We start from the raw sequence: 18311 nt of genomic DNA on the forward strand, positions 1-18311 counted from the left end.
ATCCAGAATCAATGGCCCCAGCTAATCTGTAAATTCCCCTTTATGATGTCACAGAAAAAGCAAGGACTTTGAGCTGGGCAAAAGCTTGGTTTGAATTATGGCTCTGTCACATGGACAGATTATTTGTAGAATGACAATGATAATATTTACCTTGAAGGGTTGCTGGGAAGATGAGAGCAATGTTTTGGAAAATGCCAGCATAGAACCTGGCGTATGGTAGGTCTTTAATAACTGGGAGCAGGGTTATATCTTCATCTTTGCTGTATTTCCCTCCTCTGCTGTGCCCCAGTTCCTTGTACCTGGTAGTCATGAATAGTGGAAGCTTGAAGGGCTGCCGTAAGGGTCATGACTTGTGCTAAGAATGATCTCCCTGTGCCAAGGAGAAGGGCAGACAATCCACAGAGATCATAATATGTTTTTAAATTTATTTATCTGACTTGATAATACATTTATATGATTCAAAAGTCAAAACTATTTTAAGGCTAGGCACCCCTGTAATTCCAACCCTTTCAGAGGCCTTAGTGGGAGGATCACTTGAGGCCAGGAGTTTAAGACCAGCCTGGGCAACATTGTGAGACCTCTATCTCTACAGGAACAGCAAAAAATTAGCTGAACGTGGTGGCATGTGCCTGTAGCCATGGCAGGGTGAGATGGGAGGATCACATGAGCCTCCAGGAGTTTGAGGCTTCAGTGAGCTAAGAAGATACAGAGAGAGAAGTCTCACTTTCATTTGTGCTTTCTCCATCCCATTTCCCTTCCCCCTTTAGGCAACCATTTTAGTTGACTTCTTGTTTATCTTGCCAGTGTTCCTTCATGCAAATATGGGCATATATTCTTTCTTCCCCCACTTTCTTGTATAAAAGGTAGTGTATTATGTATATACTGTTCTGTACCTTGATTTTTTTTTCACTTGACATGTCTTAGAAGTCTTTCCTTATCAGTGTTTATAGACCATCCTCATTCTGTTGCATAGCGAAGGTGATTAAATTCCTGTTACCTCTGGGGTTACGGCCCGTCCCTAAGAGTTCCTCTAGACCCCTCTCCTTCCCATCTTAGTCAGGAGACGCTGGTGGGCCTGGAAGCCAAACAGTCAGAATCACTCAGTCAACTGATCACTCTTCGGGAAGCCCTGGAGTCAAGTCGCCTGGAAGGGGAGTTACTGAGGCAAGAGCAAACGGAAGTGACGGCAGCGCTGGCTAGGGTGCGTGGCCTCCTCTCCTCACTTGCTGGGTGGGCGGCTTCGAAAGTGTGTTCCCATGCAGCCTGCCTCATTATTCACCTTCAAGCCAGGATCCCTCATCTTTCCTCAGTCATTAGTCTGCTTCTGGGTTCTCTATCTTCCAACATACCCTCTATATTGGAATTAGAATGGGTTTTCTAAAGTATAAAGCTGGTTATGTCAGTCTCTTAAAACCATTCAATGGCTTTCTAGCTCTGTGGTGCCACATTCAAAACTTTTTGTCATGTGCCCCAAACTGTGTTTTAGCCTCCCCTTCTACTACAAAACCCATCCTAAACATCTCATATCCTTTGCTCCTGCCACAGAGCAGTAATTGCCTTCTCAGTTATTCCATGTTCTTTCATGACTCTAATACTCTGTGTATACTTTTCCCTTTCTCTGCACTACTTCTTTCCTCCTCCTTTATGCTCAAACTCTTCCTCATCTCTCAATTCCCAACTTAATCGTCAACTCCTCTACCAAGCATATTTGACTCTTCCAAACTATATTAATATTTTTTTTTGAGTTCCCAGAGCACTTTGTGCTTACATTTTCTGTGGCGTCATTATAATCGTAGTCATTTCTCTGTCCTAACATTGGTGTCTCTATACTGTGAGCTCCCGTCTTACTGCTTATTGAATGAATCAAGGGAAAACTTGTTTAGAGTGCAGGAGAGGGAATGGAGTATTAACTGATCTCTGTACCAAAAAGCAGCAGTATTGGGAATGTGAACTGTTCACTGTTCCAGGAAAATTGGAAATACGAAACTCTTTAACCCTCTGTTTTTTAGGCAGAGCAGTCAATTGCAGAGCTGTCGAGTTCTGAAAACACGCTGAAGACAGAAGTAGCTCATCTTCGGGCTGCAGCTGTCAAGCTCAGTGCCTTAAATGAGGCTTTGGCCTTAGATAAAGTTGGGCTGAACCAGCAGCTTCTCCAGGTGAGCAAAGATTTTCCTGGTCCCCAGGGAAGGGCTGGGCCCTAACTGAGGGCAAGACAGATCAGCTCCCAAATGTAGGTCTGAAATGAGCAAAAGGAACATTTACAATGCAGAGGAGAGCAAATACTGTAAGGATTGGGCTTAGCCATTATAAATATTCCCCTCCCACACCTCCAGCAGAACCAGCTCTGGGCTTTAAGGTAAGTCACTAAGGCTGGGAAGGGGCCCATGTCCTCTGGAAGGAAGACTAGGTTTTTGCTGGGGTTTTTTTGAGGTGGCTCCTCTGTCACTTAGGCTGGAGTGCAGTGGTGTGATCTTAGCTCACTGAAGTCTCCATCTCCTGGGTTCAAGCAGTTCTCCTGCCTCAGCCTCCTGAGTAGCTGGTATTACAAGCATGTGTCACCACACCTGGCTAATTTTTTTTCGAGATGGAATTTTGCTCTTGTTGCCCAGGCTGGAGTGCAATGGCACGATCTTGGCTCACTGCAACCTCCGCATCCCGGGTTCAAGCAATTCTCCTGCCTCAGCCTCCCAAATATCTGGGATTACAGGCATGCATCACCATGCCTGGCTAATTTTGTATTTTTAGTAGAGACAAGGTTTTACAATGTTGGTCAAAACTCCTGACCTCAGGTGATCCACCTGCCTCAGCCTCCCAAAGTGCTGGGATTACAGGCGTGAGCCACTGCACTTGGCTGCCCCGGGCTAATTTTTGTATTTTTAGTAGAGAGGGGGTTTCACCATGTTGGCCAGGCTGGTCTCGAACTCCTGACCTCAGGTGATCCATCCACCTCAGCCTCCCGAAGTCCTGGGATTACAGGCGTGAGCCACCATGCCCGGCCTAAGACTAGGTTGTTAATCCTGTTGGGTGAGATAATAGCAATCACCAGAAAAGAATCTGCTGAAGATCCTAAGTCCCAAAGAATCTTTTCTGTAGGTTACAAATTTAACCTATAATTATAGTGAGGGAACCTCCTTGCAACCTCTGTTTCCTTGAGTGTTCTCTATTCCATTATTCTGAATTATTTGAGAGCAGGATTTTGCCTTTCATATCTCCATCCCCGGCATCCAGCCCATCTAGTACCTGGAGTATAGGCACTAGATCAAATGAATGGATTTTCTCCCCATCTTATAAACACTCCTTTGTTCATCTTTGGAGAATAGATTCATATCCCACTTGGATTTCAGTCTTAGCATTTGATTCCTAAACTAATCATTTGTCTTTGATGCCTGTACTCCCTTCCCTTTTTGGCCGGTAGTTAGAGGAGGAGAACCAGTCTGTGTGCAGCAGAATGGAGGCCGCAGAGCAGGCGAGAAATGCTTTGCAGGTAGACCTGGCGGAGGCAGAGAAGAGGAGGGAAGCCCTGTGGGAAAAGAACACTCACCTGGAGGTTCAGCTGCAGAAAGCTGAGGAGGCTGGGGCCGAGCTGCAGGCAGATCTCAGGGGCATCCAAGAAGAGAAGGAAGAAATTCAAAAGAAACTAAGCGAGGTAAGAAGGCAAAATGGACACCGTCACATTTAGGTGTAATACATGCTCATTATAAAAAATTAAAACACTACAGAAATTATCTGGAAAGTGAAAGTCTTATTTCCTAGAAATGACCAGTGTTACTAGTTTGCAGTATATCTTCCAATTTTAAAAAAAGAATGCCTATAAGAATTCTTCACTGAGGCTGGGCACGGTGTCTCATGCCTGTAATCCCAGCAGTTTGGGAGGCCGAGGCAGGCGGATCACGAGGTCAGAGGTTCGAGACCAGCCTGACCAACATAGTGAAACCCCGTCTCTACTAAAAATACATAAATTAGCCTGGTGTGATGGCACGCACCTGTAATCCCAACTACTCAGGAGGCTGAGGCAGGAGAATCTCGCTTGAACCTGGGAGGCGGAGGTTGCAGTGAGCCGAGATCGCGCCACTGCACTCCAACCTGGGCAACAGAATGACACTCTGTCTCAAAAAAACAAAAAGAATTCTTCACTAATTCTCCACTACTTCACACCACCCGGTTTGAATTAGAAGCCTCTCCTTATACTCTGATAGCACTACATGCTTATTTTAACCACCACATTCCTCATGCTATAATTATCTGCTTATATGTCTTCACCATTAGACCAAAGCTCTTTGAAGGCAAAGCTATGTCTTAGTTGTTTTTATTCCTCCAGCTTTTAGCTTAGTGCCTACCACATAACAGGGGCTGAGTAAATTTTTTTCCTGAGCCAGTGAATGACCTGGCTCAAAGGTCTTCTTTCTCCTCTACACAACCTCTCATTGTCCTAATAATCGTACCAATTCTCCCTTCACAGAGTCCCTTTCTCAGGACATTGATGACTTTCTTCCTGGTATTATGTGTGCATCTTCTCAAGACTAAAACCTCCTTAGGGGCAGGTCTCAAGCTGTCCCTAGCACAGGGTCTTGCTCACAGGGGAGCATTCTTCCTGGGCTGGGGGATCTGTGGGCTGATCAGGGAAATAGATAAATGCCGCCTGCTATTGGGTAAGCAATCCGGGCTCACAGAGCTGGGTCCAGATTCTCTGAAGAGCCAATGACCCTAACCTGGTGGTAGCGGCCTCAGGGGGAATCCAGCCTCTGCTCCATCTCTCACCACGTTCTTCCCCTCAGTCACATCACCAGCAGGAGGCAGCCATGACTCAGCTGGAGCAGCTACATCAGGAGGCAAAGCGACAGGAAGAAGTGCTTGCCAGGGCAGTCCAGGAGAAGGAGGCCCTAGTACGAGAGAAAGCGGCTCTGGAGGTGCGGCTGCAGGCTGTGGAGCGCGACCGGCAGGACCTCGCTGAACAACTCCAGGGGCTCAGGTAGGGCCCAGACTCAGTTCAGCCAAGCACAGAGAGAGCTTTGCAAGGCAAAGGCATGAAGCTAAGCTCCCTGCCGTAAGTATGAAGGTCCTAAATTGATTATGAATTTATAATTGCCCCCCTAACTTCTCCAGGTAGCCAGTACTTAGAACCCAACTCCTCTTGAGGATGGGTAAGGGGCTTGATGGGTAAGAAACTCTTCTGATTCCTGAACCTCACAGCTCAGCCAAGGAGCTACTGGAGAGCAGTCTGTTTGAAGCCCAACAACAAAATTCTGTGATAGAGGTCACCAAGGGGCAGCTGGAGGTCCAGATTCAAACTGTCACTCAAGCCAAGGAAGTAATCCAAGGTGAGAACCCAACTGGAATGGGGCGCGCTCCATTCCATGGAGATGTTGAAAGACACGAAGACAGTGGGAGACAGTTAGACATCCTTCTCCAGCAGGGTGCAGGTCCTCTGAGATGAGAGTTGCTCATGAGGTCAGGGGAGAGGGAGAATTTTATTAGGTAAAAAGAGGGGGCAGAGGACTGATCCTGTCCCTGGCATGTTAGGGGAAGTGAGGTGCCTGAAGCTGGAACTGGACACTGAACGGAGTCAGGCAGAGCAGGAGCGGGATGCTGCAGCCAGACAGCTGGCCCGGACTGAGCAAGAAGGGAAGACTGCCTTGGAGCAGCAGAAGGCAGCCCATGAGGAGGAGGTGAACCAGCTCCGGGAGAAATGGGTAAGTGGTCGATGTGGCCGGGGATGGCCTCCCTCCATGAGTGTTCCACCTGCTGCCTCTTGGTCCAGTTATTGCCGCTCGTATGAGTGAAATTTGGTCCCCAAGCTGTAAAATCCAACTTTCTGCTATTAAATGAGTTAATATATGAAAAGCACTAAGAGTAGTTCCTGGTATATAGTGGGCTATGTATTTGTGTTAGCCATTATTGTTGTTGTTGTGTTGGTGTGTACAGAGAATTGAGAGTGGACCCTGGGATTTACGATTATTAAACTGGCCTCAGGATGAAAACTGGGGAGAGGAATATCTTGGATGCATTCTTGTGCAGTTCAGACCTGTGTTTTGTCTTTTAATTATGTAATTTAGTCCATTTGGTTTTATTGTGATTTTAGTTGTATTTGGATTTATTTATGCCATCTTAGGTTATTTGTCCTACCTTTTTATATCTTTTTTTTTCTCTTGAGACGGAGTATCACTGTCCCTCAGGCTGGAGTGCAGTGGTGCGATCTTGGCCCACTGCAACCTCCACCTCCTGGGTTCAGGTGATTCTCCTGCCTCAGCCTCCTAAGTAGCTGGGATTACAGGTGTGCACCACCACACCCGGCTAATTTTTATATTTTTAGTAGAGACAGGGTTTCACCATGTTGGCCAGGCTGGTCTCAAACTGACCTCGTGATCCACCTGCCTCGGCCTCCTAAAGCGCAGGGTACAGCCGTTTTTATATCTTTTAGGGAGGGGAAAGTACCTTTCTTAACTTCTTTCAGAGGATTAAGTTGGGTGATTAAGTTGTATTCTTTTCTCACCTCTTTTTTCTCTCTGCGACTGTGGATGATATGTACTTTATTTTAAAAATCCTGTTAGTGGTTACCTTTAATATTTTTAAACATATACTTAATAAAATCTCAAGGTTCAGTAGTTTTACCCTTTTCCTGAATGATACAAGGGTCCTAGAACATTTTACCTGGGCCAGGCACAGTGGCTCACGCCTGTCATCTCAGCACTTTGGGAGGCTGAGGTGGGCAGATTGCTTGAGCCCAGGAGTTTGAGACCAGCCTGGACAACATGGCAAAACCCCATTCCCTACAAAAAAAAAAAATACAAAAATTAGCCAGGGATGGTGGTACACACTGTAGTCCCAGCTACTTGGAAGGCTGAGAGGGGAGGATCACTTGAGCCCAGGAGGTTAAGGCTGGGGTGAGCTAAGCATCACTGCATTCCAGCCTGAGCGACAGAGTGAGACCTTGTCTCAAAAAAAAAAAAGAATGTTTTACTTGTTTCACTCCTCCTAATTTATATGCTATTTTGTTCAGTGTGCTCAGTTCTAATTAGTTTAACACCACAAATTATGATTTTTTATTGTTTTATACAGTCAATATTTGTTCAGCTACAACAATGAATTTATACCTTTTCTGTTCACCATTCCTTCTTGCATATCAGACTTTCTATTGAGATTTATTTTTCTTTTGCCTGAAGTAGGATTTTCTTTGGTAGGGGTCAGTTGGTAGTTAATTGTCTGAAGATGTTTCTGTTTTATTTTTATTCTTTTATTGAGGCAGGGTCTCACTCTGTCACCCAGACTAGAGTGCAGTGGTGTGATCATGGCCTACTGCAGCCTCGACCTCCTGGGCTCAGGTGATCCTCCCACCTCAGCCTCCTGGGTAGCTGGGATTATAGGTATATGCCATCATGCCTGGCTAATTTTTTTTTTTTTTTTGTATTTTTGGTAGAGATGGGGTTTCACCATGTTTCCCAGGCTGGTCTTAAACTCCTGGGCTCAAGCGATCCACCCGCCCTTGGCCTCCCAAAGTGTTGGGATTACAGATGTGAGCCACCACGCCCAGCCTACTTTTATTCTTGAAAGATAGTTTCTGGCTTTGTTCAGGGTGATAGATAGATAGATAGATAGATAGATAGATAGATAGATAGATAGATAGATAGATAGATAGATTCACTAAGTAAAAAATTCAGATATAAGTTTCTAGGATGACAATTATTTTCTCTCAACATTGTTGGTATTGAGAAGTTAGCTTTCATTTTAATCATTCCACAATTTCTTGTGTTTGTTTATTTATTTTTTATTTTTTTGAGACAGAGTTTTGCTCTGTCACCCAGGCTGGAGTGTAGTAGTGCAATCTCGGCTCACTGCAACTTCCACCTCCTGAGTTCATGCAGTTATCCTGCCTCAGCCTCTAGAGTAGCTGGGATTACAGGCATGTACCACCATGCCCGGCTAATTTTTTGTATTTTTAGTAGAGATGGGGTTTCACCGTGTTGCCAGGCTGGTCTCAAACTCCTGGGCTCAAGTGATACACCTGCCTCGGCCTCCCAAAGTGCTGGGATTAAAGGCGTGAGACCACGCCTAGCAATTTCTTGTGTTTAGATGTGTATTTCTTTTATTTGGTTGGAATTTCTTAGACTTCCTGAAGTTAAGATTTCATTTGAAACATCAATTCTGGAAAATTCTCATATATTATCTCTTCAATATTATGTCTTTCCTGCTGTCCTGCTTTTATTTATTTACTCTTTAAAAAAAATTTTTTTTTGGCTGGTTGTGGTGGCTCATGCCTGTAATCCCAGCACTTTGGGAGGCTGAGTTGGGCAGATCACCTGAGGTCGGGAGTTCGAGACCAGCCTGACCAACATGGAGAAACCCCATCTCTACTAAATATACAAAATTAGCTGGGTGTGGTAGCACATCCCTGTAATCCTAGCTACTAGGGAGGCTGAGGCAGGAAAATCACTTGAACCTGGGAGGCGGAGGTTGTGATGAGCTGAGATGACACCATTGCACTCCAGCCTGGACAACGAGAATGAAACTCCATCTCAAAACGAAAAAATTTTTTTAAATTATTTTTTTAGAGACAGGGTCTTGCCCTGTTACCCAGGCTGGAGTATAGTGGTACAATCATAGCTCACTGCAGCCTCAAACTCCTGAGCTCAAGTGATTCCTCCTGCCGCAGCCTCCAACTAGCTGGAACTACAGGCACGTGCCACCATGCCCAGCTAATTTTTTAATTTTAATTTTATTATTATTATTTTTTTTAGAGATGGGGTCTTGCTGTGTTGCCCAGGCTGGTCTCAAACTCCTGGGCTCAAGCTGTCCTCTTGCCTCAGCCTCCCACATAAGCTGGGACTACAGGTGCATGCCACCATACTTCTCTCTTTCTGTACTCTGGTTAGTTGTATGTCAGACCTTTTTACTCTATCCTTCGTGTATCTTCATTGCCTCTTGCATTTTACATGTTCACTTTTCTCTTCCTATGCTGTGTTCTGGATTATTTTTTTCAGATCTCTTATCTAGTTACTGATTTTCCTTTTAAGCTGCGTCGAATCTGATGTTTAGTCTATTCACCAAGTTTTAAATTTCACTTTTTAAGTTTTTTTTCTAGACATTCTATTTGGTTATCTTTTCATGCCTTCTTGATCATTTTTTTCAGTCTCTTTTCCCTAATTTGTATTTTCAGTCCCTTCTTTCAAACATAGGAAACATACTTGTGTCCTGTCTAGTAATTGCAATAACTATTAATTAATGTTTTGGGGTCTGGTTCTGTAATTTGTTGTTTCTGTTGGCTCTTACTCATGGGCTTGTTTCCCTGTGGTTTTGTGATTCTTGACTATGAGCTCATGTTCTTTGGAAATTTTCCTTTTCTTTTCTTTTTTCTTTTTATATTTTCTTTTTTTCCCCCAGAGACCTTTGTTCTGAGGAAGTTTTTCTGTGGGAATCTTTTTAGGCCTGAGGCAAAGGAGTTTTTCCTCAGAGGATTTGTTTGTGCTTCTGTCAGGAAGCTGAAGGACTAGCATCCCAGGATCACCTTAAAGTAAATTTTCTGTGTAAAGTTTTTTGACCCACAGTCAGGCCCAGACCCCATGTGCAGCTCAGCTTGTGGTTATTACTTTTCAGAGGAGACTTTTTTCCTACCCTGTATCAAGGTTGAGATAAGCATATTTCCTTGATAATTTCCTTCTATAGAGTTTATTTTGTTTTGTCCCCTCTCCACATCCCTCCAGTTTCTCTTTTTCTCCCTTCCTCCCCATCTCTTCCTTCTTTTTGCCTTTTCCCCCTTAAGCTGAGGTCACTATAGCCCAGAGATAGGCTTTTTTTTTTTTCTTTTTTGAGATGGACTATCACTATGTTGCTCAGGCTGATCTTGAGCTCCTGAGCTCAAGGGATCCTCCTGTCTCAGCCTCCTGAATAGCTGGGACCACAGGCACAGTACACCATGTCTGACTTTTTGTTAAGGACTGTATACTAGGCTTTGCAGACCATACAGACTCTGTCACAATTACCTAACTTTGCAATTGTAGTGCAAAAGCAGCCATATATAAACAAACGAGCATGACTGTGCTCAAATAAAACTTTATGTATGGATAGTGAAATGTGAATTTCATATAATTTTCACATGTCACAAAACATTATTGTTTTTAACCATTAAAAATGTAAAGGCTGGATGCAGTGGCTCATGCTTATAATCCCACCACTTTGGGAGGCTGAGGCAGGACGATTGGTTGAGACCAACCAGGGCAACATAGCAAGACCCTGTCTCTTTAAAAAAAAAAAAGCCTAAAAGGTAAAGGCTGAGTGCAGTGGCTCACACCTGTAATCCCAGCACTTTGGGAGGCCTAGGCGGGCGGACCACCTGAGGTCAGGAGTTTGAGACCAGTCTGGCCAACATGGTGAATCTCCATCTCTACTAAGAATACAAAAATATTAGCCGGGTGTGGTGGCACATACCTGTAGTCCCAGCTACTTGGGAGGCTGAGGCAGGACAATTGCTTGAACCTGAGAGGTGGAGGTTGCAGTGATCCGAGATTGCACCATTGCACTCCAGCCTGGGCGAGACTCTGTCTCAAAAAAAAAAAGTAAAAACCACTGTTAGCTCACAGCCACAGAGCAACAGGTGGTGAGCCAGATTTGGCCCACATACTATAATTTGTTAACCCCAGTCCAGATTTTTGTTTGTTTGCTTGTTTTGTTTAGAGACAAGACCTTGCTCTGGTCACCCAGGCTAGAGTATACTGGCACAATAATAGCTCACTGCAGCCTCAAACTTCCAGGCTCAAGTGATACTCCTGCCTCAGCCTCCTGAGTAGCTAGAACTACAGGCATCTGCCTGGCCTTTTTTTCTTTCTTTTTTTTTTTTTTTTATGAGATAAGGTCTTGCTCTGTCACTCAGGCTAGAGTGCAGTGGTACAATCATGGCTCACTACAGCCTCAACCTCATGGGCTCAAGTGATCCTCTCCAGCCTCCTGAGTAGCTGGGACCACGGGCATGAACCACCACGCCTGGCTAATTTTTGTATTTTTTTAATAGGTTATGTCATGTTACCCAGGCTGATCTTGAACTCCTGGGCTCAGGTAATCTGCCCACCTTGGCCTCCCAAAGTGCTGGGGATTACAGGCATGAGCTACCACGCCCAGCCACCTGCCTTATTTTTATTTTTATTTATTTATTTTTTCAACCATCAAGGGCATTTTATTTTGGAAGTTTCTATGTATTACATAGGTATTAACTTCCTTCCTCTCCTACTCCTCCCCACAAAATCCAGAAAGTTATTTTTATACATAAACAACTGAACATATAAAAATCTCGGGCCTAATTTCTCTAAAGTCTTGGGTTAAAAGAACTTGAGTGGCACTTTTCCTTTCTGAGAGGACTGCTTCTTGAGGATTCATGGTCTGTCCTTTGCTCACTATAGATTTCTCCTCTTCTCTGAAAAAAAGATGGTCAGTGCTTCTGCTTCCTTTTAATAAATTAATTTCTTGATTATTATACATTATTATTCCCCACTTGACACCTTCTTAGAAACTTGATTATTGGATGCATTTTTCATTTGGCAAAAATTCAGTGTGGCTTTGCATGGGATGTCTGAAGTGTCAGAAACAGCAGTGTTGATGTTCTGGTTTTGAGAGGGAAAATATATATACAGATGCATACATTCCCTAGAATAACAAATGTACGACTGAAATAGGGTGTGCATAGAGTTAAAAGGGCTGATAGACACTACTTGGTTTGGAATTCTGTGGCTGTCAACAATCAAGGACTGCAGTGTAGGCCAGAATACAAATCTCCTTAGGAAGACGTTTGGTTAGGCAAAACCACTGAGAAATGACAGTGTCTGCTACATTGTTAGAAGTATATCAGAGCAGACATGCACAAGAAGCAGCATTATGAGTCATATGTAGTAAGTAGTCACCTATCGATAAACAGGGGCATTTGTGCAAATGCTCTGGCAACCTAGGCACTGGGGGAAGAGAAAAGAAGCATCCTATTAAAATATACTTCCATCTCTAACTCACCCAAGACCCCAGGCCTCCTAAGCTTCATGGTTTGCAAAGCCAAAATGAAATTTAGCATTACATGTCATTCTATGTCATCTGGAAGCTGGTCCACTGGAGCCATCTCAGAAGAGCTGCTCAAGAGGGTAGCAAGTCTACCCAGAAGGGTATGCCTTAATGATCTTCACATCATCCACAAGGCAGTCCTGGGAGTTTGTTTCTACCATTCCCACGCGATTCACCATTCTTATGCCCTGGCACACTCGGCCAAAAATGGTGTGTTTGCCGTCGAGCCACTGGGTGGGGGCGAGGGTCACAAAGAACTGGCTGCCATTGGTGTCTGGCCCCGCATTGGCCATTGCGAGAATTCCAGCCCCCGTGAATTTCAAATCTAGATGAAGTTCATCTTCAGACTGTTTGCCATAGATAGATGCACACCTCGACCTGTCCCTGTTGGGTCACCTCCTTGGATCATGAAGTCTGATAATTTCTGTGGAATTTTGTACGGTTGTAATAACCTTGACGAGCCAACTCAGCAAAGTTCTTACAGGTCTTTGGAGCATGCTTCCAGTACAGCTCCAGCACAATGATTCCCATGCTGGTCTCCAAGTAAACATTGGGTGGCTGCCAGGAATCTGGGGGAATTGCCGCCATAACGAAGCCGGCAGCGGAATGTTTCTCTAGCAATTGCCTTTATTTTTATTTTAAATTCTAAATTACATTTGCATTGGGTGAAAGATAGTGGATTTACTTTTTTTTTTTTGGATACAGAGTCTTGCTCTGTTGCCTAGGCAGTGGTGCTATTTCAGCTCCGCCTCCTGGGTTCAACCAATTCTCATGCTTCAGCCTTCCAAGTAGCTGGGATTATAGGCATGTGCCACTACACCTGGCTAATTTTTGTATTTTTAGTAGAGACTAGGTTTCACCACATCAGCCAGGCTGGTCTTGAACTCCTGACCTTAAGACAAGGTCTTGCTGTCGCCCAGGCTGGAGTGCCGTGGTACAACTCTGGCTTACTGCAGCTTCAAACTCCTGGGTTTAAGCAATCCTTCTGCCTCAGCCTCCAGACTAGCTAGGACTACAGGCATGCACCATCATGCCTGGCTAATTTTTTTTTTTTTTTTTTGTAGAGATGTGATCTCGCTTTGTTGCCTAGGCTGGTCTCGAACTCCTAGCTTCGAGCAATCCTCCTGCCTCAACCTCCCAAAGTGTTGGGATTATAGGCATGAGCCACCAAACCTGGCTTATACCACAAGTCTTGCTTTGCTTTTGGCTTCTGTGGAATTTTTATTATTTTCCTGCTGGTTCTGTGACATTAAAATACATATTTAATATTTTATCTAGCACTTTTTGCTATTTCATAGCTGGAGGGTTCAGAGATCTTGTTTATCAAGTATCTGGAAATAGAAGTTGACTTGTGCTTTATGTGTATTTATAATTTGATTGTTATTATGAGGTAGGCTTGTTGGCAAGATGATAACCAGAAGTTTGCTTATTTTTGGAATTATGTGCCTAGTCTATAGTCGGTGCTTAAAAGTATTTGCTGAATGAACACTATCCAGAAGGCAGTTCCCTAGCAGGAATCAGATGTATACCATGTACTGAAAACCCCGTAAATAAAAGATGCTATGAAACTTCTGAATGGTAAACCAGCTACCTACGTGGCCTTGGTTTCCCTAAAAGGATTGACTATAGTGGCCATATTTGGGTCATGAAAGGGCCTTTTCTCTCTTTTCCTTTTCTCTCATTCAGCTAATCCTCCTGACTTCTGATTGTCCCACTTTACTGTTTATCTATGATTGAGCAGGTTAACTGCTCTCTTACAACTCTCGACAGCCTGTTAGTTTTAACAGTGACTGCCTTCTCCTGGAATCCTAGCAATTAGAAACACTCTTGGGAGGCCGGGCATGGTGGCTCACACCTGTAATCCCAGCACTTTGGGAGGCCTGAGTGTGTGGATTGCCTGAGGTCAGGAGTTCGAGACCAGTCTGGCCAACATGGTGACACCCCGTCTCTACTAAAAATACAAAAAAATTACCAGGTGTGGTGGTGTGCACCTGTAATCCCAGCTACTTGGGAGGCTGAGGCAAGCGAATTGCTTGAACCAGGGAGGTGGGGGTTGCAGTGAGCCGAGATCACACCACTGCACTCCAGCCTGGGCAAGAATGAGACTCTGTCTCAAAGAAAAAAAAAAAGAAACACTCTTGGCAGTTGTATTCTTTATTCTTCCATCTACTGCCTGTCTCCCCTTTAAGAGTAATGATATTGGACACTTATTAAGCACTTCTCCATGCTAAGCACCATGCTGAATGCTTTATTCAGACAATAAAGGTGAATAAATGCATAGAGAAGTCACTCAGGGCTGGGCACAGTAGCTCACACCTGTAATCCCAACAATTTGGGAGGCCAAGGCGGAAGGACCTCTAGAGGCCAGGAGTTTGAGACCAGCCTGGGCAACATAGCAAGATCCCCCATCTCTCAATAAATAAAATATAAAAAGAGAAGTCAGGGTTACATGGCTAATAAGGGTAGATAAGGGATTCAGGGCCCAAACTCCAAACCATTTCTGCTTTGTCCACCTCTGTAATGTCCCTTCCGAATGGTTGCTTAGCTGCTGTTGTATTCCATCACTTGGCTGCCCATTTATTTTAGATAGATGTAGTTATTAGGAAATTCATATTGAACCAAAATCTATTACCAGGAACAAATGAGCCTTAGATTTGCTTGAAATACCCCACCAACGTGGTTGCTTTCCTCTAGGCATGTTACAATTTACTCATGTCCCAGTGTGAAGGTGGCACTTTGAACTGGGCAGAATATTCCGTTCACGGTCATACCAGCAATGCTGGACTGTTACTTCCTACACATCATAGAATTAGCTCTTCTTGTAGCTATAACACACTTCTAACTCACATAGAGCAAATAGATCAGTTTTTTTAACACTTGCAACTGCTATTAACATTCATCTTTTTTATGTTTTTACAGTTGGCTTTGGCTTTTTGTAGTCACATACTCTGCCACTGAGCTATACCCTCTGTCTTTGGCTTTTTGAACCAGAGGGTAAAATGATTTGTCATTCATGACTGTCCTATAACTGTGACATTACACATTGCTGGGTTTTATAAGGAAGAACAAAGGAAGACCTCTTTTTTTCTTTTTATTATTATTCTTTTGAGACACGGTCTCACTCTGTTGCCCAGGCTGGAGTGTAGTGGCGTGATCAGGGCTTACTGCAGCCTCACCCTCAAGGCCCTCCTGGCCTCAAGTGATCCTCCTACCTCAGCCTCCTAAGTAGCTGGGACCACAGGAGTGAACCACCACACCCGACTAATTTTTGTATTTTTTTGTAGATAAGGGATTTCATCATGTTGCCTAGGCTGGTCTCAAACTCTTGGGCTCAAGTGATCATCCTTCCTCGGCCTCGCAAAGTGATGGGATAATATGCATGAACTACCATGTCCAGCCAGACCACTGTCAATTGTATGGTCTGGGAAGGCTTCACCAAGGAAGTGTCAGTTTAGCTGTGAGGAATGATGGAGTGGGGATGGAGAAGGGCTTTCCAGGTAGAAGGAAACATGAATAAAGGCTTTGAGGCATGAATGTGTTGGCAGGGCGCACTGGCTCACACCTGTAATCCTAGCATTTTGGGAGGCCGAGGCACGCAGATCAGTTGAGGTTAGGAGTTCAAAACCAGCCTGGCCAACATGGTGAAACCCTGTCTCTACTAAAAATACAAAAAAATTATCTGGGAATGGTGGCGGGCACCTGTAATCCCAGCTACTTGGGAGGCTGAAGCAGAAGAATCACTTGAACCTGGGAGGCGGAGGTTGCAGTGAGCCAAGATCACAACGCTGCACTCCAGCCTGGGCAACAGAGCTAGAGTTCATCTTAAAAAAAAAAAAAGAAAGTGGGCCAGGTGCGGTGGCTCACGCCTGTAATCCTAGCACTTTGGGAGATCGAAGCGGGCAGATCACGAGGTCAGGAGTTCAAGACCAGCCTGACCAACATGGTGAAACCCTGTCACTACTAAAAATACAAAAAATTAGCCAGATGTGGTGGCAGGCACATGTAGTCCCAGCTGTTCAGGAAGCTGAGGCAGGAGAATGGTGTGAACCCAGGAGGCGGAGCTTGCAGTGATCTGAGATTGCGCCACTGCACTCCAGCCTGGGCGACAGAGCACGACTCCGTCTCAAAAAAAAAAAAAAAAAAAGAAACTGTTTAGTGTGTTCAGGGGCCTACAAGGAGGCAAGTGTGTGTAGCCAAGCTGTAGTGAATGAGGGGGAAAGCTGCACAGGATGACACTTGGAAGGATGAAACACTGGAGGCATTCCCATTACATGAATAAGCAATGACAAATTTACAAGCATTTTAAAGGAAAAGTTCAGGGAATACTAATGTGATGATGATGCTGGCTGTTGTGTATTGCCCGCTTTCTGTGTGCTAAGCACATTTAAAGTGATTCACATGACTTATCTCCATCCTCAGTACAACCTGAGGAGAATGACACTGTTGTTATCCACATTTTAATAGATGAAGAAACTGAGGCACAGAGCTGTTTAGAAATTGAGATCATGCTAGTAGTGGTAGATTAAAGATTTTCTCCAGGCATGGTGGCTCAAGCCTGTAATCCCAGCACTTTGGGAGGCCAAGGCAGGCAGATCCCCTGACCAACATGGAGAAACCCTCTCTCTACTAAAAATACAAAATTAGCCGGACGTGGTGGCGCATGCCTGTAATCCCAGCTACTTGGGAGGCTGAGGCAGGAGATTCGCTTGAACCCAGGATGTGGGGGTTGCAGTGAGCTGAGATTGTGCCATTGCACTCCGGCCTGGGCGACAAGAGCGAAATTCTGTCTCAAAAAAAAAAAAAAAAAGATTTTCACCCAGGCAGCCCAACTCCAGAGCCCTTCACCTCTATCCTGGGCACCTAATAGAGGGTCCTGAACTAGTCAGAGAGCTTGGGAAAGCTTTGGTGGCTGGAGGATCTCTAAGATAAGCAACAGCCCTCTCCTAATGCTCTTATATAATACAGGGAGACATCCTCACTGGGCCAGGCCTGATTCTTCAGGGCCTAACTCTGCAACCCTGAGTAAAGGAGAGCAGGCAGCAGACAGCCAGAATTGGCCAGCTCAGTTCATTGTTACAACTGTCAACCACGATGTGGCTGCTTTAAAGATAACAAATACGGAGCTGTGTATGGTGGCGTGCCCCTGTAGTCTTAGCTACTCAGGAGGCTGAGGCAGGAGGATCACTTGAGCCCAGGAGTTCAAGTCCAGCCTAGGCAACATAGTGAGACCCCATCTCTAAAAACAAAAATGCCTAGGCTAGGCACGGTGGCTCACGCCTGTAATCCCAGCGCTTTGGGAGGCTGAGGCAGGCAGATCACTTGAGGTCAGGAGTTCGTGACCAGCCTGGCAACATGGTGAAACCCCATCTTTACTAAAAATACAAAAATTAGCTGGGCATGGTGGGGGGCACTTGTAGTCCCAGCTACTGAGGAGACTGAGATAGGAGAATCACTTGAACCTGAGAGGTGGAGGTTGTAGTGAGCAGAGATGGTGCCACTGCAATCCAGCCTGGGTGACAGGGCAAAACTCCGTCTCCAAAAAAAATTAAAAAATAGAAATACATTTTAAAACCCAGATACCTGTAGCATATATAAGGGACAATTGTAGTTTGGAAGGTACTTCCACATGTATTACATCATTTGATTTTTTAAAATTACTTTCATATGGTTGTCATAAAATTTGTTAAGATAGATAAGGCAGGGATTATTAGCCTCGCTTTGCAGATGAGGAAACAGGCTTAGAGAGGTACCAAGGTCACCCAGCTAGTGAGTAGTAGAAAGACTTTGTTTTTCCAATCCAGTTCTCGTGCCTCCTCTCCTCACCCATTTGGTTCTTATGGTGTTTCCTTCATGTGACCAGGAGAAGGAGCGCTCCTGGCACCAGCAGGAGCTGGCGAAGGCTCTGGAGAGCTTAGAGAGGGAAAAAATGGAGCTGGAAATGAGGCTAAAGGAGCAGCAGACAGAAATGGAGGCCATCCGGGCCCAGAGGGAAGAAGAACGAACCCAGGCAGAGAGTGCCCTGTGCCAGGTGAGAAGCTGGGAGGATTGAAGCTGCCCGTCCAATCAGCGATCTCCTTACCTTTGACCACTTCCTTTTCCACTCCCAAGAGTAGTGCTGCAGAGGGGCTTCCAGAAGAGAGCGTAGCTACCCACTCTGCTACCAGTGAGCAGGGTGGTCCACACCATTAGCCACAGTTCCGGCAGTATGTCATACTTCCTGAGGGAGGGCTGACACATACCACATCCTGTCAGCTTGCAAACCAGTGGTAATCTTTGCACTT

General features: G+C 44.9%; 1 protein-coding gene, 1 long non-coding RNA gene and 1 pseudogene across 10 annotated transcripts in view; 1 reads left to right on the plus strand and 2 right to left on the minus strand.

Moving 5' to 3' along the window:
* CEP250 (centrosomal protein 250) overlaps nucleotides 1-18311 on the plus strand; it is a 60606-nt gene that overhangs the window by 20689 nt on the left and 21606 nt on the right. For all 8 annotated transcript variants that reach the window (XM_023220521.1, XM_023220523.1, XM_023220524.1 and 5 more), the window contains 7 exons: nucleotides 1057-1201; nucleotides 2010-2156; nucleotides 3416-3646; nucleotides 4776-4969; nucleotides 5191-5318; nucleotides 5521-5690; nucleotides 17891-18058. In XM_023220521.1, coding sequence (XP_023076289.1) covers nucleotides 1057-1201; nucleotides 2010-2156; nucleotides 3416-3646; nucleotides 4776-4969; nucleotides 5191-5318; nucleotides 5521-5690; nucleotides 17891-18058 — 1183 coding nt within the window. The remainder of the gene's footprint in view (nucleotides 1-1056; nucleotides 1202-2009; nucleotides 2157-3415; nucleotides 3647-4775; nucleotides 4970-5190; nucleotides 5319-5520; nucleotides 5691-17890; nucleotides 18059-18311) is intronic.
* LOC111548182 lies at nucleotides 894-18246 on the minus strand. Its single transcript, XR_002733327.1, has 2 exons — nucleotides 18110-18246; nucleotides 894-2236 (listed from the first exon to the last, which is right to left on the minus strand). It is a non-coding gene; the product is annotated as an uncharacterized LOC111548182 (long non-coding RNA).
* Nucleotides 11139-12826, minus strand: LOC111548181 (annotated as a pseudogene). Its single transcript, XR_002733326.1, has one exon. The product of XR_002733326.1 is annotated as a peptidyl-prolyl cis-trans isomerase-like 1 pseudogene (transcript).

The sequence above is a fragment of the Piliocolobus tephrosceles genome, chromosome 20 (assembly GCF_002776525.5).
Source record: "Piliocolobus tephrosceles isolate RC106 chromosome 20, ASM277652v3, whole genome shotgun sequence".
NCBI classification, from domain to species: domain Eukaryota; kingdom Metazoa; phylum Chordata; class Mammalia; order Primates; family Cercopithecidae; genus Piliocolobus; species Piliocolobus tephrosceles.